General features: G+C 34.3%; 1 protein-coding gene across 2 annotated transcripts in view; it reads left to right on the top strand.

Moving 5' to 3' along the window:
* EDIL3 (EGF like repeats and discoidin domains 3) overlaps nt 1–27,335 on the top strand; it is a 703,912-nt gene that overhangs the window by 651,544 nt on the left and 25,033 nt on the right. For both annotated transcript variants that reach the window (XM_056824616.1, XM_056824617.1), the window contains one exon: nt 13,513–13,668. In XM_056824616.1, coding sequence (XP_056680594.1) covers nt 13,513–13,668 — 156 coding nt within the window. The remainder of the gene's footprint in view (nt 1–13,512; nt 13,669–27,335) is intronic.

Below are 27,335 nucleotides of genomic sequence, written 5' to 3'. Positions count from 1 at the left end.
AAACAGAGAGAAGCAGAGAGACAGAAAGATCTGGCCTCAGTCAGTAAAACCCGCATTTCTACCACTGACATGTATACACAAGCTATTACCCTGGGAAAGTCACGTAACCTTTGACTGCCTCAGGGAGCTCTCTTCAAAGAGAAGGTACACATATAAAGTAGCAGAGTGGTCTCTCCACTCAGCAACATAGCTGTTTCTGTTAGGATCATCCAGGTTCAAAATCAGGTTACCCTAGATTTCTGTATAATGTTTGTAAAGGTTCTAAGACTCTGAAATGTAGAATCAAAATTTTTGAGGAGTACCATTTACCATTTGCAAAATACCTTTGAAAATAAAAATTTAGGACACTTACTGTTTAAATTTTCCTTACATTGGGACATCAACTAAATAATTTCTTACAGGTCATTCCAATCTGAGTCTATGACAACGGTCATACACAGATACCTGGCATAGCCACCTACACTTCATACTGCTGACATTTACTTACTACACATCTAAATAGAATGAATTCGTAGCCTTTTCATTCTCAGCAATATACTTTGGGACTAAATATCCAAAGCTCTCTATGCCTTCATGGCTATCTACACACCCATTTTAACTATAATTTTTAACCTCCTAATTATCAATTTTACTTATATGAAAAAACCTCTCTTTTGATCTCCTTCTTCAGTGTCAGCATGGGATGTTTTCTGCTGATGTTAATTCAACTGGTAAAAATGATGGTGTGTTGCTTCAAAGTAATTTGAGACATTTACCTCATTATTGATCCAAGAAAGCTATTTTCCTTCCCTTGCATGAGTACATGAAACCAAGGAGGAATTATGGTTCACATTTTTAGTTTATAACCAGGTATTCTAAAAAATGTTACAAAAATCTGAGATAGAAAAACCTAGCATTCACACTCTTGTGTTCTGAAAAATAAGGAGAAATTACCTTAATGAGTCAGCTAGGTGGTGCAGTGGATGGAGTACCAGGACTCATCTTGGTGAGTTCAAATCTAGCCTCTGACATTTACTCTCTGTATGACTCTGGGTAAATCATTTAAATCTGCTTGCCTCAGTGCCTCATCTATAGAATGAGCTGGAGAAGGAAATGCCAAACCACTCCAGTATACTTGCCAAGAGAACCTCAAATGATGTCTCAGAAAGTCAGATATCGCTGAACAACAATAATGATAATTATAATAGCTACCACTTATATAGTACTGTAAGATTTTCAAGATGCCTTATCAATATTTAGTCACTTGATCCTCATAACCATCCTGGGGGAAGGATGCTATTATTATCTCCATTTTACATTTGAGGAAACTGACACATAAAGAAGTTTAGTGACTTACCTAGCATCACATAGCTATAATGTATTTGGGGCCATATTCAAACAAACATCTTCCTAGCACCAAATCCATTTCCTTGTCCACTGCCCTACTTGAAGTTGCTTATGTTTGATTATTTCAGTTGTCTCTGACATTTTGGTACCTATTTGGGACTTTCTTAGCAAAAATATTGGAGTGGTTTGTTATTTTCTTGTCCAGCTCAAACAGGATTAAGTGATTTTCCAAGGGCCACATAGCTAGTAATAATCTGAGAGAAGATTTGAATTCAGGTCTTCCTGATTCCAATCCTAATGCTCTATCCACTGTGCCACCTAGCTTCCCACTATCTGGAGATCCTGTAGATATTTTTTCCTATCATGGAAACAAAATATACAAGATAGTTTTGAGCCTATACAAGCATTGCTCCTCTTTCAAAGGCTTCTTCTTTTGGTTGTATATTACCTTATCCTAGTAAGTTTTACCCATGTATCCTGAACTCTATTACACATGATGTAATACATATTTTAATGAATTTGGATATTTATATGTATGAATATAATAGATACAGATTCTGTGAAGACATTGCTTAATAACACATCAAAACTACATGGATAACAAATCTGCTCACCAGTTTCAGCTTGTTTCTTCTAAAAACAATTGGATACTGGAATTCATCCAATGATTATTGACTTGACATTTGTCACATTAGTTAAGCATTCTGAATCAATTCTCTACTCTAGCTGATGGGTCATGAAATCATAGATCATGATCTGAAAGAGACCACAAAAACCATTTACTCCAACTCCCTCATATTTTAAAGATTAGGAAACTGAGGCACAGGATGATTAAATGACTTTCCCAGTTTCACACAGGTTATAGGATGCAGAGGAGAGATTTTAAATGAAATAGTGTATAAAATTATCAAAACAAATTAAATTACATGACATAAATAATTAAAAATGGCTTAATTGCCATTCCATATGAAATGTTCATGTAGAAAATTGAGTTCAAAAGGACTTGAAGGTGAATCCATTTCTTTGAGTGTTTCCCATTATGAATCTGATCTTCAGGGATTATCCTTATTGGTAATCATACTGCTCCATCATATGGTATTTCTCTACTCATTATTTTTTTTATTTCATTTTATTGATTAATTAAGAAAATATTTTCATGGTTACATGATTCATGTCCTTTCCCTCCACTCCTCCCACAACACTCCCACAGTCAACATGCAATTCCCCTAGGTTTTACATATGTAATTGATCAAGGCCTATTTCCATATTATTGATATTTGCACTAGGGTAATCATTTAGAGTCTACATCCCCAAAGATATACCCATCAACCCATGTGATCAAGCAGTTGTTTTTCTTCTGCGTTTCTGCTCCCACAGTTCTTTCTCTGGATGTGGATAGCGTTCTTTCTCATAAGTCCCTCATAATTGTCCTGGATCATTGCAATGCTGCTAGTAGAGAAGTACATTACATTCAACTGTGCCACAGTGTATCAGTCTCTGTGTACAATATTCTTCTCATTCTGCTCTTTTCACTCTGCATCAATTCCTGGAATTCTTTCCAGTTCACATGGTATTCCTCCAGTTCAATATTCCTTTCAGCATAATAGTATTGCATCATTATCAGATACCACAATTTTTCAGCCATTCCACAATCAATGGACACCCCCTCATTTTTCAATTTTTTGCCACCACAAAGAGCATGGCTATAAATATTTTTGCACAAGTCTTTTTCCTTATTATTTCTTTGGGGTATAAACCCAGCAGTGGTTCTACTCATCATTTAACCAATTAATAATGACCCTAAAGTTACAACCTAATTCAATTAGCCTCCTCCATAATTCTTAATTATGAAGTCAAAGTTTCCAATCTGATCAAAATCATACTTTAAAAGCATGTAGAGAAGATAGAGCAATTTGACTACCTCAGGGTAATCATATTTTTGATGAACTAAGCATAGAAGATCTTTTCCCCCATAATTTCTAGTGATTACAATTTTCATCGTTTGATATTTGACAGCTAATTTTTTTTTAATTTTCTGGCGCAGTGACACCAATTTTAGTTACTTATAGCTTTTATTGTTTGAGAATATTTTTCCACCATAATATAACAAATTATCACAAAAATATAACTCTAAACAAGTGTGGCTTGACAGAAAATAAGTCAGAAAATATAAATATTCACATGTATCCATTGTAATTTTTAGTCCAGACTGAAGGACATCAGATGGATTCATTAAGCCAAAATTTATACCATTGCTTACAGCTCTTATTAACTCTCAGTATGTTTCATTGTAAAGATTAATTAGAAACTTTCCTTTAAAATTCTCTGAATTTTTAATGTGAAATTCTTACTACTTAGAATATCAATGAGAAGCAATTAGACATAGCAAACATTCAGATTACTTCTGAATTATTTTCTAAAGATTGCATTCAAAAGTTTTCTTATAAACTGATATAAAAGTTCTCATTTTAAATATTCTCATTATATACTAACAGTCTCAGAATAAATTTGCTTAAATGAGACTATTTCTATGTTATATCAAAATATCAGACTTCTTTTAATTAATTCAAATGACTTCACGTGCATTTAAAGCAATGATCAATTAAATAATTATTTTAGAAACCCAATTTAGATAGGTTTTTAAACAATTTTTATAACTTCAAGCAGAATTTTATTTTAGTAAGTGGCTTTGATAAGAGAAGTAGACAGAATGTCAGACCTCGAATCAGAAAGATCTGAGTTCAAATAGGGCCTCAGATACTATCCATGTGGCCCTGAGTTAATCACTAAACCTCTTTTGCCTCAGTATTCTAAATTCTAAAATAGGCATAATAATAGCACCTACAACACAAGACTGCTGTGAGGATCAAATGATATAAAATTTATAAATCACAGCACAATGCCTAGAACATAGTAAACACTATATAAATATTACCTGTGGTTATTATGATCATTCAACACTACATTTATTTGATTTCTTTCAAATAAGGCTTAAATACTTTGGTGGATCCAGAATGAACCAGAATGGGTTTTTAATTTTTATATTTGGCATTTTTTAAAGAACTGGATACATTTAATGAAGCAGCATTTGAAATCAGATGATCCGATGTGAATCTTAGCCCTATTAAGTACCTATGTGACCTTAAGCAAGTCACATATTCTCTCTAGATTACCTCTTTTACATTCATAAAATGAAAAGGTTCAACCAGATGACCTCTGTGGTCTGTTCTTTCTCAAATCCATGACACTAATTAATACTTAAAATAATAAAAGGACAAACTCTTTAGGAAAATTTCCTTTCTAAGAGAAGGCTTAAATAAAGGACTATCAAGATGAATGTAATGAAGTAGTTAAACTTGAAATGTGAGCATTTATGCTACAGAAAAGGACAAAAGCTACAAATAAAAACTTGAGTTATTTTCGACTGATTTTATAGACTCAAGAGAGTGATGGAGAAAATATTAATAATGCAGATGAAGCGTTAAAGTATTTCATTTATACATTTTATTTTCTTCTCAGATATCTAGGTGTTAAACATTTACCAGTGCATCCCTACTAATGGAGGAGGTTGGCCATGATGACTTAGAGACAATCTCGGGATTACTGTGGCACTCTGAGGACCATTAATATAACAGGAATAACAAAGATCAAGTTTAATTCCTTAATTTTATCAAAAAGAAGTTAATCAAAGTTTTCACCTAGTCCTGGATATATGAAAATTTGAAATAGCAGAGGAGCAAGTTAGTTTGAGACATTTCTGTTTAATGAGTTCATTTTACAAAACACAATGAACTTTATAAAATATTTAAACAAAGGAGGAATTAACATAGCACAAAGGCAAAAAGCAGGAGTATGTTGGAAGAAGCAGTCAAGTGACATGTTTTTATGATAGATCTCTTTGTTCTCTATATTCACTTCTTTTGTATACCTCTTCATTTTCTTCTCCGCTTGGGAATTTCTGACCATGAAAATGAATGTAGCATCTCAGACTGCCTATCTTAGCCTATCCAGCCATCTGCCAGGGTCTTCTGCAACTATTTGAAATTGTACTTTATCTTGACCTTCGCAAGCAAGTTCAAATTTACAGTTTTTCCTCAGTCAATTAAAAAGATGTTGACTGACTCCTTAATTCTTTCAAAGCGATAAGCCAGCAGAGAAAAGGAGATAATACCTTTACCTTTATACAAATATGAGCATGGAAACAGCTAGTCATCACTACTAGAAGAATTAAATGCCTCCTACATCACTTGTTTCTATGGCTAAAGGAGGAAACAAAATATAATGGGAATATTCCTGGGTAAGTAGTCAGGAGAAATGTGGGTTCCACCCCTCCAGGCAGTACATATTACAAATATTGACAATACATAATCACTGATTTTGAAATTACTCAAGTTTGAATTTGGACAATTAGGTTAAAATAAGAAGCAATACATTTGATGAAACTACATGATACATTAGAATGAATTTGAGTTTGAAGAAAGTCTGATGATTAGTGTTTGAATTTCAGCTCTGTCAAGAAATACCTGTGTGAGCTTGAACAAATCTCTAATCTGTAATACAAATCATGATGCTTCTAGGGCATATTCTCACAGGATTGTTATGAAGATCTACAGACAATATGCATGTTAAGCATTTTCCCAAATCTTAAGGGGATCTATAAAGTTCAGCTGTTTGTTGTTAATTAAAGATTTCTATTATTAATATTTTTTTTTCATTTGCTGAACTTCTGCCTATGAATTGGGTGAGGAAGTAGTTTGATTTTAGGAACCAGGCATATAAACAGAATGCAGCAGACCAAATGTTTCTACATATACCTATCCATATTCTGCCTGGTCATTCTAGTTCAAGCAAAGCTTTGGGAGCTTTGAGTCTAGGACAGAATGGGCTTACAGTCTGCAGTTTTTCCATCGTGGTCAGGTCTCACCTGGGAGCCAGAAGGCTGTCAAGAGACCAGGGTGGTTACTTGTCTACTCAGCATCTTCACAGGAATCTCTGAATCCCAGGACAACTTTGGTGCACCTGGAGAGTATCTGGGTGTGTCTGAATCCCTACTACCACAGAGGGAACTCCATGTACCAGAATAGAGAGCATTCTGTACTTGATTGCCCCAAGTTCCTATGAAACACCACTTCCACTGTGAGTAACTGATTATTTTTATACTGGAGGAAGTTTTGCTTAGACATGGTGTACTAAGTTTGATGCAAAATTTGTCGAGACCAAATTAATTTTGAAACTGGGTGCTCACTCTTTAAGTAGAGAGCTAAGCTAAAGTGGAACAAAAATCTTAAAAAAAAATTTCTAGGTCAAGGATATGCTAGAGAAGAAGTACAGTTGAAGTGGGACGAAAAACATACCTTAAAGAGCCAAAATACACAAGCAAGGGGGAAAACATCTCCACCCAACAGGAAATCAAACTGATGTTAAGAAATACCACAGAAAAGGAGACTCTGGAAAACTCCTCATTGCATCATCACCCCATGACGAAAGGGAAACCTTAATTCAGAGTCTGTGTGATACTTGGAGCCATAAGAAATTCTAGGATCAATGTACAATACTGTATTCCTTCCTGTATTAAAGCAATCCCTAATTTTTGGAAATCTCTTTTTTGTTCATATCTTCCATCTTTTGAATATCATCAAAAGGTGTCTCATACTCTCCTAAGTTTAGATTTAGTCAGTAAGTAAATATTTATTAAATAGCTATTATGTTTCAGGAATGATGTGAAGTCACTCATTTGCCACAAGAATGTGACAAGAAAAACTCTGCTCTCAAAGAGCTCACAGTCTAATGAGAGAGATAGAATGCAAATGACTAAGTATGAATATGATATGTACAGAATAAATTTGAATAAATCACAGAGGGAAGGCACTGGCATTAAGAAGGAAGGGGGGAAGGCTTCTTGTAAAAGATATGATTTTAGCCAAGACTTCAAAGAGTCCAGAGAAGTCAAGAGACAGAAAAGAGACAGGAGATATTTAGAGCCATGGAACGTTCATGGAAATCTATTACTCACTGTTTACCATGTGAGGAGAAGATTCAGTGAGAACTGCAAAAAAAGAGAGAGATTGGACCTTTGGTTTCCAGGTTTGAGAGAGAATACACATGGTTCTAAATTCTCTTTACTGAGAGGACCCTAAAAAGGAGAAAAAATATCTCTGGGAAGAAGCCAAGGAGAGGAAGTACAACTCCAATCAGATTTCTATCTCCAGCTTACTACCCTGGAAACTTTGGAGAAGAATTGATTGTTAAATATTCACCAGCTCACCTGTGTATATAGACTAGAGACAAAGATACAGAAACTGGTGAATTTTGAGGAATTTTTAGACCAAGCTGAGAGATTCGGGAATAAATGATAATAGCAATAACTGGTGGATTGGTTGTTGTCCTTTGTACCAGAAGAGGACCAAAATTACATCACAATGTCAGGGTCAATAAATAGAATCCAGCTGTGCCTGATCAGACTAATAGGAACTTAGAATAGGCTGGACACAAAGAGTCTATATGAACAATTGGGATATAGTAATTATTATAATGATATCTATCATTTAAAAGGCACTTTAATATTGGCAAAGCACTTTACAAATATTATGTCATATTTTTGCTCATAACAACTCTGAGTGGTAGGTGCTATTGTTATTTCCATATTTCAGTTAAAGAAACTGAGGCAGAGAGAAGTTATATAATTTGCTCAGGACTGAGCAGCTAGGAAGCTCCCATTCAAAGTGTGTTTTCAATAGTTTGCCACCAATAACTAATTAACCACTTAACCACTTATAATTTTGTAAAGGGATGATTATTTCAAAAATACAGCTCAAAAAGAAATTTGAACATTTCTAACCAATAAGCTGGGTGTACACTATCCCACATATCATCTGATGTCTGGAGAGAACAGGTTCAAATATAAATCAGTTTCTACAAAGCGTGGGTATCTTCAAGCTCATATCTAAATGTGGTATCACTACCTGGTGAATTTTCATCTAAACTAGCATGGGACTGAGTCCAAAGTTTGGTCTTCAAGGCATCATTGTGACTCAGTTTCCAGACACCTGGATGTCTAGATATCTCATTCTCCTGATATTTCAAAAATCATCTGTAGCCCTCAAATTTCTCTCCTTCATCTAAAATAAAAGAATAAGCAACCAAGGACAGCAAAGAACTGAGCAAGTGCATTTACAGGTCACATATTGGCTTTGTAGTGAATGGGTTTAACACTTCTTTCCCTAAGGTATTTTTTTTCATTATTGAAGGAGTCAAACCAAGAGCAAAATTTCTTTCTTCTTTTTAAAGATATTTTATTTTTCTAAAAACATGTAAACAATTTTCAACATATTTTACAAAATTAAACGATCCTAATTTCCTCCCTTCCCCCTTCCCTTCCAGAGATGGTAAGCAATTTGATGTGGTATACATGTATTATCATGCAAAACATATTTCCATATTGGTCATTATTGTAAGAGAACACTTTTTTTTTCAGAGCTTTCTTTTTTATTTTTTTAAACATTTTATTTGGTCGTTTTCATACATTATTCACTGGAAACAAAGATCATTTTCTTCTCCCCCCCCCCCCGCCTTTCCCTCTCCCATAGCCGACTCATGATTCCACTGGTTATCACATGTGTTCTTGACTCGAACCCATTTCCCTGTTGTTGGAATTTGCATTATAGTGTTCATTTAGAGTCTCTCCTCAGTCTTATCTCCTCCAACCCTGTAGTCAAGCAGTTGCTTTTCATCTGTGTTTTTACTCCCACAGTTTATCCTCTGCTTGTGGGTAGTATTTTTTTTAGATCCCTGCAGATTGTTCAGGGAAATTGCATATGATACTAATGGAAGGAGAACACTTTTTTAAAACCATTGTCCCAGAGTAAAAACATAAATAAACTAATGTGAAAAATAGTATGCTTTGATCTGCTTTCTGTTTCAACAGTACTTTCTCTCGAAGTGGATAGCATACTTTCTCATGAGTCCGTCAGAATTATCGGATACCATTGTATTGCTGAGAGTAACTAAGTCTTTTACAGTTGATCATCATACAATATTGCTATTACTTGTACAATGTTCTGATTCTGCATATCTCACATTGCATTAGTTCAAATATGTCTTTCCTGCTTGTTCTGAAATCATCCTGCTCATCATTTATTATAGCACAATAATACTATAATCCCATCATCACCATATACTACAATTGATTGAGCGATTCCCCAATTGATGGACATCCAATTGATTTCCAGTTCTTTGGCACAACAAAAAATAACTGCTATAAATATTTTTGTGCAAGTAGGTCCTTTCCCCCTTTCTATGATTTCTTTGAGATACAGACCTGGTATTACAGGATCAAAGAATATGCATAGTTTTATAGCCATTGGGGCATAGTTCCAAATTTCCTTAGAAAATAGTTGGATTAGTTCACAACTTCACCAACATTGAATTAGTATCCTGATTTTGCCTGATTTGCCACATCCTCTCCAACATTTATTACTTTCCTTAACTATCATGTTGGCCAATCTCAAAACAACTCAGAGTTGTTTTAATTTGCATTTCTCTAATCAAGAGTGATTTAGAACATTTCTTCATATAATTACTGATAGCTTTGATTTCATCTGAAAACTGCTTCTTCATAACCTTTGACTATTTTTCAATTTGGGAATGGCATATTCTTTCTTGACATTTCTCTTTTTTGATTGGTCATAAATTGTTCCCTTCTTCATAGAACTGCTGGTAAACTATTCAGTTCCCTTAATTACCCATTTTGATCATATATTTGTATAGAGTATGAGATATTGGTCTGTATCTAGTTTCTGCTATATTTTTTCCAGTTTTCCCAGTAGTTTTTGTCAAATAGTGAGTTCTTATTCACAAATCTGGGGTCTTTAGGTTCATCAAACACTAGATTGCTAAAGTCATTTACCCCTGTATTTGTGTATATAATCTATTCCACTCACCATTCTATTTCTTAGCTCGTACCAGACTGCTTTGATGATTACTGCTTTAAAGTAAGCTTGTGCTCTCGTTCTGTGAGGCCACCTTCATTCACATTTTTTTCATTAATTCCCTTGATATTCTTGACCTTTTTGTTCTTCCAGATGAATTTTGTTATCATTTTTTCTAGTTATATAAAATACTTTTGGTAGTTTTATTAGTGTGACACTGAATAGGAAAATTAATTTAGGTAGAATTGTCACTTTATTATATTATCTCAGCCTATACATGAACAATTTATATTTCTTCCAAATTTTTAAATATTACTTTATTTGTATAAAATGTGTTTTGTAATTGTGTTTGTATAATTCCTGTGTTTGCCTTGGCAAGTAAATGCCCAGGTATTTTATATTATCCAGGGTTATTTTAAATGGAATTTATCTATCTCTTGATGCTGAGCTTTGTTGGTTATGTATATTTATATAGATATAGATAAAAATGTTGATGACTTATATGGGTTTATTTTGTATCCTGCAACTATGCTAACATTATTTATTTTAACTAGTTTTATACTTGATTCTTTAGATTTCTCTGAATATACTATCATATCATCTGCAAAGAGTGACCATTTAGTTTTCTCATTGCCTACTTTAATTACTTCTGTTTCTTTTTCTTCTATTATTGCTGAATTTTTTTCTTTGCTGAATTTTTTAACATTGTACTAATGTTAAATAATAGAGGTGATAGTGGGCATCCTTGCTTCACCCCTGATCTTATTGGAAAGGCTTCTAACTCATCCCAATTGCACATAATACTGGCCGGTGGCTTTAGATAACTACTACATCTCATTTAAGCAATGGCCCCTTTATTCCTATGCTTTCTAGTGTTTTAATTAGAATGGGTATTGTATTTTGTTGAAGGCTTTTTCTACATTATTGAAATAATCATGTCATTTATGTTAGTTTGGTTGTTTATATGGTCAATTATGCTTATAGTTTTCCCAATATTAAACCAGCCCTGCTTTCCTCATATAAATCATACCCAGTCATAGTGAATGATCCTTGTGATATATTACTAAATCCCTAAGAGCAAAGTTTCAAAGAAACTGACTGAAGCCAACTAAATGCTTTTGACACAATTCTCTGTCTTAATTCTCCAACTTTAGCCAATAAAAGAGGCTGCTATCTTCTATCTAGTTAGAAGCTGGGAAATAGTTTCAGAATGTGTACCCACTCTCCAAAGTATCTTGAAAGTATTTCAATGCTAAGTCATCACCGATTGTCCCCAAAGCAGATTCCTGAGCTTTGTTCATGTGGGGGGGTAGCATCAGATAAGCTCTGTACATTTTCCAAATCCCTAATTTGATATACTAGAAAGTTTTTTAAAAAAGCCTAATAACAGAGAGAGAAAATTCATAATGGAAAAAATGGTTTCTTCCTCATTAACAAATATAGTTTTTTAATTTGATGTCTCCTAACAAAGGTAAAGAGGTTCTAAAGTACTCCAATGGACAGGTAAAGGGAAATAAGTTCCTGAGTGGAGGAAAGTGAAGTTACATATTACATATTTTTATTCCCATTGCTCCTCTCTATTGAGATGTTGCCTTCTAAGTGTATACTCCAAGTATATAAAGGAAAGTTTAATCAGTGCCTTTGACATAAAACGTAGTTAAGGTCATTATGAAGTTATCAATATTCCTACCATGATGGTTAGCACATCGGGCAACCACATTGCACACCTTCCCCACATTTCTATTATAGGAAGATTTAAAAATCTATAGATCACAACAATAATGTTTCTGCTACAAAGTCTATTCTTTCCTACATACTTGACCTGCAACTAACCTAGAACTGGTTTTCCAATATCCTGCTTCTCACAGGATAGAGAATATGAAATGTAAACAACTGCAGTGTTTGAAGATACTCAAGGATGACATATAGAGCAGTGGTAGTTAGTAAAGATAAGATTGAGGATATAGGTAGAGGAAGTAAGCTGTTCATATAGGATAAGAGAAGAATCTGTAGATCATGGGAAAGAAAAAAACTAAAGATAGTGTCAAAGAATCCTCATATGGAAATTGAAAGTCTCCTAGAAACAGAGGGAAAAGTTGAATTGAAAATTAAATAGAGAAAGGTCAGCTACTATAAATCTGAGTATAGAGGAGAAATTATTGTCCTATTAGGTAATATATCTTATTTCAGAGAAATAATGAATTATCATGAAATGATAATGATGATATTGCCTAATCTTAAATTCAATAGCTCCTTCCAGTTAAAGGCAAAAATTTATGTTTATAAATATTTATATGTGTAGATAGTGATACAACATGGGATACAGAAACATTTCATCCTCCTCACAGTACCCAAAGTAACTTTTTCCAAAAATTTATGTTGCTCCCCTAATCTATAAACTCCCATGCCTACATGTTACTTGTAGGATCAAATAAAAACTCCTGTTTGACTCTTAAAGTCTATTCAGCAGCTTTGTGGCACAATAGCTAGAATATGGATGTGAAGACAGCAAGACCTGTGCACAAATCTAACCTCAGACAACTTTTATCTGTGTGGCCCTGGGCAAGTCACTTAACTTCTATCTATCTCAGTTTCCTCATCTATAAAATGAGTATAATAATGTTTACCCTCTCTAGTTATTGTGAAGATAAATCCAAATAATATTAATAAAATACAAGCTTTTATATTACATATATAAATGCAATTCATTTTTAAAACTTCATAATTTGTTTCCAAACTACCTTTTAAACCTTTTTACATGTAACTTCCCTTCATGTAAGACAGGGAAAATACCCTTCATACTGCTTCTCATTAACTGTATTCCATGGAATTCACTCATTTCTCACTTCAACCAGGAGACTCCCAAATTTCCTTCAAGTCTGTTAAGACTTCTCCATGTTCATGAAAACACTCATTCCCCCAAGCTGCTAATATATCTGCCTCACATATTAGGTGCTCTATAAAAGCTTGTTGATCACTTGATTTATAGATTTTAGCAATTCTATATTCCAGTGGCACAGAAATCTCCTGATGAACAATTTAGTTAGACAGAGGGAGCATTCAAATTGGACCTCAGGGTAGTGTTAGCCTTGATTAACCAAGATGATTTTTATATTTTAAAATCAATTAAAAACATACTATAGTAGATTTTACTTCCACTAAAATTTTCTGGCAAGAGTAGTTATGTGGCTCTTGGGACACAATAAGGAAAATGCATTACTAGATAATATAAGATTAAATTATAATTCTTTTCTTACAGGTGGACCTTCTAGTACCTACCAAAGTGACTGGCATCATTACCCAGGGAGCTAAAGATTTCGGTCATGTACAGTTTGTAGGTTCCTATAAGTTGGCATATAGCAATGATGGAGAACATTGGACTATATACCAAGATGAAAAACAAAGAAAAGATAAGGTAAGAAAACAATTTGCTTTTGTAAAAGCTGCAGAGATAAAGAGGAAAGTGGTTGTCCCTTTATGAAGCTGTTAGAACAGATCAAATGAGCCTTTTAATTCATTATTCAAAATGATCTAGAAAGATCATATACAAAGAAACAACAAAGAAACCATAGCAATCTACAGGTCTGAAAACTCATGTTATCCTTTTAGGACATATTTTATCAAAATTAATTAAAATGTACAGATGATAAGGAATTATACATGTTGAGCAATTGTGTCAGATTAAATCTTATTTAAGGTGAAAAATAGAATTCTGCTATTATTCCTTTGCCACAAAAAATATTTTTCATACCTTGTCACTATAACATATGTGAATGATTTATCAATGTACTTGCTTGATTTGTGATATTTTTCTTTAATGTGTTATGTATTAAAAGGAAAGGGTTTTATAATAATATGTGTGCTTCTTGTGACAGTAGAAAGAAACTGAGCTTGGGTATGGTCTGGGAATGTATATATATATGGAAGCCATATTTTGGGAATCCTTATTAGTTTTTACTAACTTCCCATCAAGGATAGTAATAGATTTTGTACATTTTCTTTGTTGATAAAATAGGCTATGTTTTCTTCTTTTGCTTTTTGGTGATCATGTTATCATTTGATAAAACATATATTTGTCTTTTGCTTAGTAAATAAATATGTCTAAATTTATTTTATATCACTAGGCACATTTTAGTATTTTCTCTGATATATTTTCATTATCATTCATAATTTTTCTTATTCATGACACTAGCAGAAAGTTAAATATGTAACTGTTTAAGGATATATAGAAATGCCAGTTGTTTTATATAAATTGTTGGTTGAATTCATTTAAGGAACTACTAGGTATATTTGTGGACATTGCTGTAAAGATATACTCACAAATGCACACAAAAGTAGATTTGTATAAGGTCTTTTTGTATTGACTTATGCATATGTATTTGTATGAAAGAGAAAGTAAATCTCTCTCCCTCTCTCCTCTCTCTTCCTTCCTCTATATTTATGTACAAATTATATATATATATATATATATATATGTGTGTGTGTGTGTGTTTGCAATGCATATAAAACATATATGTGTATATATATATATATTAATACATACACGTGAGGCAATGTAGTAAAATATAGGATAGAGAGATATCTTCAGAATCAATTCCAATTTTGTCTTTGAAATCTTTAGCTACCTGATCCCAAGATATCTCTTTACATGTAATTTGTAGACTGAATTCTGATCTATATTGGTAGAGGGAATTTCCTCACAAATTTCTTCCTCCTGTATCAGTTGTAGTTCTGCATAAAATTGTATGTTCTGTTAGAAATTGTAGGTCTATTTTTAAAACATATATGGGTGTGTAATTATTTTGAAAATTTCTGAAAAATATTACCTTCATGAGCTGAGCACTATCCTTCATGTTTTTCTTTTCTTTTTTAATTAAATTGTCTTTTCATTTCTCTCTCTGTCAGGGAGAGAGAGACAGACAGATAGAGACAGAAATACAGAGAGTTAGTCTGGACCTGTAATTTCCTCTCTGAGTATAATTCCCAGACTGGAAACTCCTTCCAATGGTGAAGACTGGCATCTCATCTATAAATTATAAACTTAGTTGCTGAGTCACCAATAAGTATATTAATTTTAACATGCTCACATAGCCAGACTTGGTCAAAGGTTGTATTTTGAAGTCAGTGTCCCTGATATAATGCCAGCTTTCTCTCCACTATATCATCTTGTGTCTTCATAGCTAATCTCCTAAAAAACAAAAGTTTACATTTTACATATTTTTATTGTAGTTATTCTTTATGTTGAGAAAACATGGTCTAGTGAATTAAAACATATACTTGGAGTATGGGAGATCTGACTTCAGGTACTGCCTCTATCACAATTGGCCATGTGAATCTGTGAAAGTAACTTTACCTTTGAAGTCTCTAAGAGGATGGCTAAATGAAGTGCCTAGTGATCAATCTATATCGGGAGATATAGATTTCTTCCCGGAATCTTGGACTGGAATCTTGCCCATACCAAGGAAATTGAAGATTCATTCCCTAAACCTCTTATTAAAATGCTATGCTCTGGAACTCTCTAGATTTACTGGCAACTAGAGTATCAAAAGCAAAGTCAATGATAGCTATCTTAGACAATCTAGGTAATGTAATCCACAGCTTCTAGTATTGACTCTTCCTTGCTATACAGTTTTAGCTACTGAAGAGCATCCAGAAATACAAAGATAAAGGAAAGATGCACCATTATTACTTTCTAAATTCTCTCTATATCATGTAAAAGGCTTGGTTTTGGAACCAGCTGTCCCAAATAGACTCTCCCAATCAAAAGACTAATTTTTTCATTATTTACCAGAGGACATTGAAATTGATTGAATTACAAGATTTCCTTCATATTAAGAGACAGAGTATTATATGGGGGGGGGGGGCAGGAGGTAGTGGAATAGTTAAATTCCATTCCTGCATTCTAGGAGATGGACCAACATATGCCCACTCTACCTAAGAAAGAGGATAATGATTAGAGTAAGAAGCAAATGCATTCAACAAAAGTGGTCTTAAAGTTTTTTATCTGTACTACTTTCAACCACATGGAATCTAGAGTACTTTTAATAATGTTACAGATTACTTCAGTTCATTTCACTTTTTTAAATGAGCAATCGAATATACTGAAAGTTTAATTATCATGAATTAGAATTTTACTATTTCAATAATAGCCCCTGCCCTTGGAGATAGATGAACTCCATAAATTAATAGTGTTCCTGAAATCAGTACTGACCACTCTCTTCTCAAAAGAATTTGATAAAATAATGTAGAAGTAAATGAAAATTGTCACCTACTTGAATTTGGCCTACTATGAAACATATAATTGTACATGTTGGCATTAGTCATCAATCAAAAAGCAGTAAGCATGTACCTTTACTAGCTAAGTGACCATGTACAAATCACATAAACTCTATGGGCCTCCGTTTCCCCTGCCATAAAGTTGTGAAATTGGACTGATTTAGTCCATTAGAAGCCATTAGGCTTCTAAGATATCTTCAGAAGCAAATCATTGCTATGAAAACTATGCCAGGCACTGTGCTGAGCCCTAAGAGACAAAGAAAAGCAAAAATAGTCTTTGTCCTCAAGGAGCTCACAGTCTAATGGGATCTGAGACCAAAAGTAAATTACTAAATAGATAAATAACTAGATCGATAGATAATCTACACATTATATATATAATATTTAGTGCTAAATTTATTATGGTTGGATTGAATATTAAATTGGTTGTTGCCAGGGACTTAATTACTAAATACCAAAATGAGTTACTGAAGTAAATGAAATTTACTGTAGTTTATTTTACAATAGAAGGAAGATATTAAGGAAGAGAGAAAATGGGAGAGAGGAGAAAGTTCTGGCTTCCTCTGAGCCAGGTAGACATTCCAAGACACCAGTCAGGGGAAAGGAATCTCAAGACCATGGGCCTTTCTCAGAGGTTCACACATCCAGAAAGGGCAAGGAACTAAGTCATCATTTACACTCACCAAGGTGACCATCTAAAGGAAAAGTAGTCTGAGGTCTCCTGTAGGAGCTCCTCCAGGGGTCCAGTTCCACAACCAAGTGTCTTCACTCCAAATCTGAGTGTCTGTCTTCTAGTCTCTCCTCAAGTATTTGTCTTCCCTCCAGCTCTAAGTGACTGTTCTTCACTCCAAGCCCAAGTGACTGTCCTCCAGTCCAAATTCGAGTGACTGAATGATGATCTTCACTCCAAGCCCTAGTGATTGATTGATCTCTGTGTCCCTTTTTCCACTATTTAAAGACCTTTTTCTCCTGTCACCTTCCCTAAATTTTACATCTACCAATAACAGCCAATGCTCTGCTTCTCTCCAGGACTGCCCACTCTTTTACAGGTGTGTCACAGACCTCCCACTTAGTGTATGAAATGGATGTTCATACCTTTTTGTGGTTAGTTCACACCTTTTTGTAGTTAGTTCATATCTTTTTTTGGTTAAAATGGGTAGATCTACTTTCAGTACTGGGTTTACACTTTGGAGATTAAGATCTAAAAATAGATAGGGCATTTCAATTTAATCTTCACAATAAAGGAAGAGCTAAGTTTATTGTTACAATTTTTTATTGTTACAATTGGGAGAGCTAAATCCAATCTTCACAGTAGATAGATAATCTACACATTATAGATATAGATATAGATATAGATCACATAGACACAATGTTTTTAATTGGTTTATTTGTGAATGTTGTAGCATCTGTTTCTTTAAAATGATTTTTGCTAATTGATTATTATTATTATCATACTTATTTAATAAGAACTGATTGCACTGTAGCAAGAAGCATTTATTAATAGAAAAGATGGGATGAAATCCATGCATCTGGGTAATTCCTACACTTCATCATTGTTAGTTATGGTCTCAGAATAAGTGAGATGTTGGAACTCTTCATCTGGCAGCCAATTAAATCTGACATACAACCATATCCACAGCTGTCAAGGTCATTTCAATTTGATGAATATAAAGATCTGTTTTTAGTGACTAACAGATGTCTTATGGAAGAAGGTAGGTTCCTAATATATAAAGCTCTGTAATCTCCTAGGATCTATCAGAACTCATTCCACAAATGAATATGTTCACATACATTTGAAACAACTGAAATTTATTTTAAAAAATGACTATATGAAGACTAGGTAGGTGGGTAACTTACCTTTTCTTAGAAGTCTAAGAAATTAGAATAACTAACTCATTGTGGTGTCCCTTTTTGCTGCAAAGATCAGTATTTAGTCTTAAGAATTTAATACATTTCTCAATGTTTGCCTCCTGAACACTAGTTTCTCATTATTTTCATGTTGTTCTCTATCAATTAGATTCAATAATTCCATAATGGACACTTTAATAGGAACATTAACTCACAGGTTTCAGATAATTAGAGGCACATAGCACTACATGGATTTCTCTAAATCTATCACCTTTAGAGAAAGTCATCACAATAACTACTGAAAATAATTATAAGTAATTAACTATCAAATTATAACTAATGTAAAAGACTTGTAGCAAGGGTTCTTTGGAGTCATTGCTTTTTTCCTACTCCATCACTTAATAAAAATATAATTTTTAGAGAAAGTTATGAATGAAAACTAAATAAGGGGAAAATGCTTATTCTCAAATTTAATTTCAAAAGTGATATATTATTTAATATTACAGTATAAATATTCTATAATTTTATACTTATAATAGTTACAATATATAATTATGAATCATAATTATATATTGTGTTATATTGATATATCAGTACTTATGAAATTAATTTTGAGCATAAATATATGTCCCCTTTTTGATTATTATTCATACCTTTCACTAAAATTAGAATTTTGACCAAATAATAAAAAAGTATACACGCACACATACACACACAAAGTTCATTGAGTTATTGTTAAAATAGTTTTTAAGAAGGGTCTTATTCCAGGCTTTTAAATTTTTTATTATTCCAAATTGCCTCATTATAAATTGTTAAAATGAATTGAAGCTAGAGCATGAAATCTAACGGCCAAGGAACAAATCAGCAGTTACCTTCATGCCCTGAATACATTTGCTGCCTTTAGATTTTGGGGAAAAGGAATCAACACCAAAGAGCATATGTAAGAATATAAGCTATCAAAAAAGCAATATGGAAGAATTTAAGATTTTTAATTTTTTTAAATGTTAAGAAAATAAAGGTGATCATGAAAGCAAATCTGAGACTTCATTACTGTTATAGAATTCTCACTGTGAAATCTACCTCCTTTGAGGAGGACCAGCTAACCATCTGTAAACAGGCTTATACCAGTCTATAACAATTTGAAAGATGTTTAGAAAAGACTAATAATCATATACTGTGAAAAGATATTCAGTGCCTTGTGAAAAACTACATACGAACATAAGGCATCTTAATAATTTTATCATTATATTTTCTTTTATTTTCAAGCAACAAAAATTTGTTAAGTCTCTAATATGTGCCAGACACTATGGAAGGTTCTGAGACTTCAATTAAAATGAACAAGTAAACAAATAAATCAATGGATAAATTAATAAGTAAATGCATGCAAGAACAAAAGAACAGAAAGCTAGGATAAATATAAAATGTATGCACAAACACTGAGAATAGCTGAAGACACCAGGAAGAATTCCTTAAAGGAAGTGGTACTTGGAGTGAGACTTGAAAGGAGTCACAGAATAATAAGTATGGATATAGAGAAAAAATAGTCTCATCATAGCCAACAGCTTGTTCAAAGACACTGAGCTGGGAAATGTAAGAGTTTGTATTGGAAACAGCTATGAGTCTAGTTTTACTTATTATTCTTTGAGTTTTCTTGGCCAAGACCCTAGAATGGTTTGCCATTTCCTTCTCTGAGTCATTTTACAGATGAGGAAAATGAGGACAGCAGGTTTAAGGGCTTTGCCCTGGGTCACATAACTAGTAAGTGTTTGAGTCAGGATTTGAACTCAGGTCCATCCACTGTGCTACCTGGTTGCCCTTTTGTATAAAATATGTAGAGGATGGAAGAAGGAAGTGCTGATATATAATCATCTTAAAAGCCTGAAGTCAGATTGTTAAGAACTTTAAATGATTAAGAACTTTTTGTTCATTTTTAAAAATTGTACATAATTTCACAAAAAATGATCATTATAATTTTGTGTCAATTGATATGTCTGGTCCTTCTAGTGCTTAAGTAATAGAGCCCAAATTGGAGGTTGTTACAGATACAGATACAGATGAGTAAGGTATGGAGGGTATAGAATGACTTTTGTTGTTTGGTCCTTTTTCAGCCAGATTATGACCCCATTTGGAGTTTTCTTGGTGAAGGTACTGGAGGTCGATTGTGCCACAGTGTATCAGTTTGCCATTTCTTTCTCAGTTCAGGAAACTGAGGCCAACAAGCTTAAGTGGCTTGCCCAGGGATATACAGCTAGTAAGTTTCTGAGGCCAGATTTGCAGTCAGGAAGATGAGTCTTTCTGGTTCTAAGCCCACTGATCTCTCTGCTGTGCCATCTAGTGCCCCAGAATTAGTAAGACTTGGCAACTGAATGCATATAAAGGTGGGGAGAGTAAAAGAAAATAAAAAGTTAAGGATGACTTTTATTTTAGAAATCCAGGTGATTCTTAAATCTGTAGGAATAAGTATTCTTAATTCATAAATGGAGGTATACTGAATTGCCAGTTGATGTCAGCAAGTTTTACTCTGGAGGTTGAATAAGGCAACTCCAATTAATTCTTAATATTGTTTGCTACTGACTTTCCATGGTTACTTTCCTAAGAGGGAAAAATAGCTTTATTTACACATATAACATTAGCCAAATGTTTTCTTCCATGGAGCTATGATAAATAAATAAGATGTCTCAAAGAGGACATGTATCTCTGTTGAGATGCTTTTCAGCAGCCAACAAGTCTTCTGAATTCTTTTGTGTGTCCACCCAATTTACCCCTCAATTGGTTTATATAGAAGTAACATAAAAGCCCAGCATTAATTGAAATATCAGGGCTCTCATAAAAAAGAAAAATAGATTTAGAAATAACATTTTTCTTGTTTGCTATAAGTGGTATAAATGAGATTCCAGGAATGTATGAATGGTTTCTCTGTCCTCCATTAGTCAGAACTGACTAAGAGTTAGGAAACCAGTATGTAGCAAGAAAATATATTTTCAGAAGTTGACTGGAGTAAAATAGCTATCTTGTTCTCTTCAACTAGAGGTCAGTAGCTCACTATCCCTCCAACAGTCAACTTAAAATATTTTATTACTGTGGCTTTTCTATTTTTTGGTGACAGAGTCCTGTGGGATAACACATATAATCAAATATAAGGGCAGCCCATATGTATTTATTTTTTGTAATATGTATTGTGTTTCATAACATTTATATTTGTTTTTCTCTGGAATGTTGATTCCATTTTTTTTCCTGTACTAAAAGTCCTGGTGTCTAGCACTCATAAAAGAGAAGACAAGTTTATTTAATAGCTGTGAAGCTAGTTCCCAAGATGTTTCTTTACAGTATGCAGAAGCAATGCTTAAAAAAAGTAGAAAGTACTATAATGATTCTTTGTTTATTTTCATATGTTTCTGGATTCAGGACAAAGTAAATAAGCAATAAATTTTAGAGAATATTCCAGATTAACAATATTTTTTTCAGATACATTAACCTAGAGAGTAAGGGACTTCAAAGGAACCTGTGACTCTAAGTCAGAGATTTTCTTTATATGCAGAAAGAACTATTGGGAGTATGGGTGTGAAGTGGCAATGCAGAAGTATCTTCTTTTATTCTTCTCCCTAAACTTTATTTTTTCTTTTTTTTTAATTTTTATTTAGAATATTTTTCATGGTTACATGATTCATGATCTCCCTCATCCCCCTCGTTTTCTCCTCACACTTTCCAAAGCTAACAAGCAGTTCGACTGGGTTATACATGTATCATGTTCAAAACCATGTTATTCATATTTGCAGTATAGTGATTCTTTGACATCAAAACCCTAATCACATCCCTATTACACTATGTGGTTGATCATATGTTTTCCTTCTGTATTTCTGCTCCCCCTGTTCTTTCTCTGGATGTGGATAGTGTTCTTTTTCATAAGTCTCTCAGAATTGTCCTGGGTCATTGTATTGCCTCTAGTAGAGAAGTCCATTACATTCAATTATGCTACAGTGTATCAGTCTCTGTGTACAATGTTCTCCTGGTTCTGCTCCTTTCACTCTGCATCACTTCCTGGAGGTTGTAACAGTCTCTATGGAATTTCTCCATTTCTTTATTCCTTTCAGCACAATAGTATTCCATCACCAACAGATACCATAATTTATTCAGCCATTCCCTAATCAATGGACACCCCCTCATTTTCCAGTTTTTTGCCACCACAAAGAGCACAGCTTTGTACAAATCTTTTTCCTTATTATCTCTTTGGGGTATAAACCCAGCAGTGGTATGGCTGGATCAAATGGTAGGCATTCTTTTAAAGCCCTTTGGGCATATTCCAAATTGCCCTAAAGAATGGCTAGATCAATTCACAGCTCCACCAGCAATGTATTAGTTTCCCAATTTTGCCAATTCCCCTCCAACATTTATCGCTTTCCTTTGCTGTCATTTTGTCTAATCTGCTAGGTGTGAGGTGGTACCTCAGAGTTGTTTTAATTTGCATTTCTCTAATCAGAAGGGTCTCCTTAAACTTTAACTAAACTCTACAACTGCCTTGTCTAAAAAACAGTTTGGAAGTTAGTACTGCAAATTATATACGATTTTAAAAAAAACTGTTTTTACCCCATCCCCTTTGTTTTCATTCAAATAGAGAGAAAATGTCATTCATTAGAAAACACTATATAATCATATAGATGTATTATATAATTGCTAACTAATAATATAATATAACTGATTTATAATAACATGTATTATACATATATTGTTTAAATAAACCTACCTTGGATTTGTAAGAAGGATTACATACTAATATCAGACATTAGCTTAAGCATTTTCTCACCACCAAAATAGGCGAAGTTGAAAGAGAATTATGTTTCCTAATTTTAGAGCTGTAAATGAATTTATTGCATGTTGAATATTTAGACCATTGCCTGACCAAATCTTACTAGGCAATGAAAAATATTAGTCATCAGTTTTTCCTTAAAATGTTTCTATGTTTATATAATATTATTAATTACTAAAAATCATACTTAAATGATTATTGACTTAGTGCTTTAGTATAAAATTTGGGTATCCTCCTTGAAGGAGGACTATATCCTCTGGTGAGAGGGCTTATTGAACTTGTTCAGGATTTTTCACCCAACTCTTACCTATGGCTCCAAGAAATGATAGCATGAGCAACTGCCCCACACCATTAAAACCATTTTTGCAGATTAGCTAACCCAGGATGAGAGTAACCGATGAGCTTTAAACCTATTAGTGAACTAGGGGGATTCATACCACCACAAACAGAATGGGCTTTTGAGATCAATTTGTTCCAAACTCAGCTGAAGCAATGTTGTGGAGCATTTAGAACTTAGTAAGACACTAAATATGCTAAGGTTATCCACTGCAACCCAGGCCATCACTTGACTTCTATCTTGCCACAAGACTTTGATGACTCTAGAAGAGAGAAAAGAGCTGTCTATGCCTCATTAAAATCCATCCTATTATCATTTGTCTTCTTCTAAAAGGAAGGATGGACAACAACAATGAAGTGAAAATATTACATTTAAGTGTATGAGAAAAGAGCCAAAAAGAAAGGATAATGGTGGGGTAGAAAGTCTGTGTATATGGAAAATGTATTTGTCAGAAATTAATTGGATCATTTGAATTGAATAATTCTCATATGACTAATACATCAAATGCAAATTTGTTAAAACCAAATAAGACAAAATACATGGGCTGGGAGATACAATAGATATAGTCCTGGACCTGGAGTCAGGAAGATTCATTTTCCTGAGTTTGAATCTGGCCTCAGACATTTACTGGATAAGTGACCCTGGATTAGTCACTTACCCTCTGTTTGCCTCATCTATAAAATGAGCCGGAGGAAAAAAATGGAAAAACTTTTGAGCATCTTTGACAAGAAAACCCCAAGTGTGATCATGAAGAGTCAGACACAACTGAAAAAAATGACTCAACAAAAACAGCAATATATAGATGCCAGCCTCACATTTAGAGCTGAAAATATTTTGAGACAATGAGGCCTTTGTTACATAGCACTGAAACTTAGAGGGAGCATCATTTTACCCTCTTCAGCCCTTCAACCCTGCATCCCTACAATTTCCTCTCCTCTCCTGCACCCACGCTATGGCCCCTTCCACTTCACAACTACCCACACATACAAGCTACTCATCCCTTTCCGTCTCCTTTCTTAGAGGTCACTTCCCCAGTAGTTTTTTTCATGATGTTCCCATCTCGGTCCCATCCCATATTCCTCTTCTTCCTTCATGCCCCAGTCCTGAGAATTGCTAATTACAAAACTGCTCACAAGATTCCCTGATCTGAATGGATCTGCAGCAGTACATGACTGGCTTCAAGTTCCAATTTTATTCTCTCACTCAATAAGCAATGTAAAGTTATTAAGAACAGAAGGAACATTTATACATTCTTTTTACCAAGACTATCATGTTTTGTATTCATTGTGATCCAACAGTAACAAGAGAGGCAATGCAGAATCCTCTCATTACTGTATAAAGATTCACTTTCAGAAACTTTAAACTTAATTTGAATTTTGAAGGCTTCCAAGGGGAGACATTTCCAGGAGGCAGAGGTCAGGCAAGCCATAGGAATGAAAGTTAATACGTATATATTTCTTCTGCTTTTGGTTTAAAAGTCAAATCAAATACTGAACTGTCTCTTACCTGAGTAAGTTAGCGAACCACAGCAACAGTTACTCAGCCCTTAATATATGGCAGGCACTGTGCAAAGTCATGAAGATACAGAGAAATGCAGCCTAGGTCCTGCCCTAAATAAGCTTACTTTCTACTAATCAGTTCAGAGAGGGGAAAAGGAAATGATGTTGTATGATGAGAGTGGAGACCCACCCATATTATATCACTCAGGATGTTTAAAAATCCTCATTGGCAAGGGATGAATGGGAGGGAAGGGGTTGAAGGAGAGAGAGAGAGACAGACAGAGACAGAGACAGAGACAGAGGGAGGGAGGGAGAGAGAGAGAGAGAGAGGGAGAGAGGGAGAGAGAGAGGGAGAGAGGGAGAGAGAGGCAGAGAGAGGCAGAGAGAGGCAGAGAGAGGGAGAGAGAGGGAGAGAGAGGGAGAGAGAGGCAGAGAGGCAGAGAGAGGCAGAGAGAGGGAGAGAGAGGGAGAGAGACGGAGAGAGAGGTTGAGAGAGGGAGAGAGGGAGAGAGGGGAAGAAGGAGAGAGGGGGAGAGGGGAGAGGGGGAGAGGGGGAGAGGAGGAGAGGGGGAGAGGGGGAGAGGGGGGGAAGAGAGAGAGAGAGAGAGAGAGAGAGAGAGAGAGAGAGAGAGAGAGAGAGAGAGAGAGAGAGAGAGAGAGAGAGAGAGAGAGAGAGAGAGAGAGAGAGAGAGAGAGAGAGAGAGAGAGAGAGAAGGAGAGAAGGAGAGAAGGAGAGAAGGAGAGAAGGAGAGAAGGAGAGAAGGAGAGAGAGAGAGGGAGGGAGAGAGAATTTTTACAGCAATCAAAATCCAGATAGAATTAAGAGCAGCTGAGGACAAGTATTTGTTAACTAATGTATGCCAACAGCTGGCTGCTATTTAAGCTGCAATCGTGTAACAGAAAATATGGGAAGAGAGATACAAACCCTAGGACTAGGCATTTTATAGATTATTGTCCAAAAGAAGGCTGAAATGTTGTTTTAAGTAACCATTGCATCTCCAAGAGAAATAGATAACTTGTTTAGAGAGATTATTTTAAAATTCTTAGAAAGGTAGCAATTCTTTCTTTAGAATGACCTAATATTCCATTCTTTCCCAATACCATCACTTTTTCTATGCTTTAAAATCCAAGGCTTACACAGTTTCCTGATTAATCTTTGTTAAGAGTTCTGTCTAGATTTTTTCAAAGATTTTTTTTTAATTGCTGGTACTTAATATACTGAGACCTAGTTAAAAAGTTACAAAATTGCATGCCATTTTAATGATAAATGTAATTTGTTTAAAACTGAGTTTTATAGAACTTCAAATCGGTAGAAGACTGGAAACATAATTCATTGTTTCCCAGCTCAAATTAGATTGCAGTATAGTAAAAAGTCTAAATTCTCTATGGTGGACTCTGTCCTCCATAGACTCAGCAAACCAATGCTTACAGATTCAAGATGCAGCAACCAGGAACTAGAGAGAAAGATACTTGGAGTGAGGAAGGATACAAAGAGAAGGATTAAAGGAGGAAGGTTGGAAGCAATTTGTTAAACATAACTGTAAGAAGTTAAGATTCTTTAGTTGTAAACATTTTGTATACTAGTAACATTTTGCCAGAGAACAAAGCAATAGCTGGTGAACCCTGGACTAGCTAATGAGGATGTGTGAGCACCACCTAGTGGTAGTGCAAACAATCTGATCCTTCCATCTTAGAACCTCAGAGAAAGAAAGCATCTCAAAAATTCATGTTGCCTACTTGTAATTAGAAAAGAATAAGCTCTATAACATTCCTAACAAATGGACTTCTAACCTCAATCCCAGTGATAGAGAATTTGCTACTGATGACAGTAGTGTATTCTATTTTAGGACAATGCTAAATGTTAAGAAAATTTAAAATCCTCTCTTTTCTTCATACACACACATTTGTATACACATACATATATACACATATTTGTATTGATACATATATGTGTGTGAATATTTTTCCACAGTTTGCCTCTTTGAAATTTCTACATAATTATTTCTTCTAAGGCCAAGAAGAAGAAGTTCAATATCTTTTTTTTTTTTTACATGGTACCTCTTCAAATAATTAAAGTCTCCTATCATTTTCCCTCACTTTTTGGAGTTGTATCTCCAGTTCTTTCAGTCCTTGTTACTGATTTAATTCCCCTTATCATTCTCTACCTTGTGAATGGTCTTCATAAAATGTGATAACTAGAACAATTTATGATAGGCCTAACTAAATGTAGAGTGACTTTATACTAAAAATAAAGCCACTTATTAATGAAGTCTTTGGCCATGGCAACCCATGAATCAAAGAAAATATGAAATTATTCC

Source organism: Monodelphis domestica, chromosome 3 (assembly GCF_027887165.1).
Source record: "Monodelphis domestica isolate mMonDom1 chromosome 3, mMonDom1.pri, whole genome shotgun sequence".
Classification (NCBI taxonomy): domain Eukaryota; kingdom Metazoa; phylum Chordata; class Mammalia; order Didelphimorphia; family Didelphidae; genus Monodelphis; species Monodelphis domestica.
This window is presented reverse-complemented; position numbering and strand designations above follow the sequence as displayed.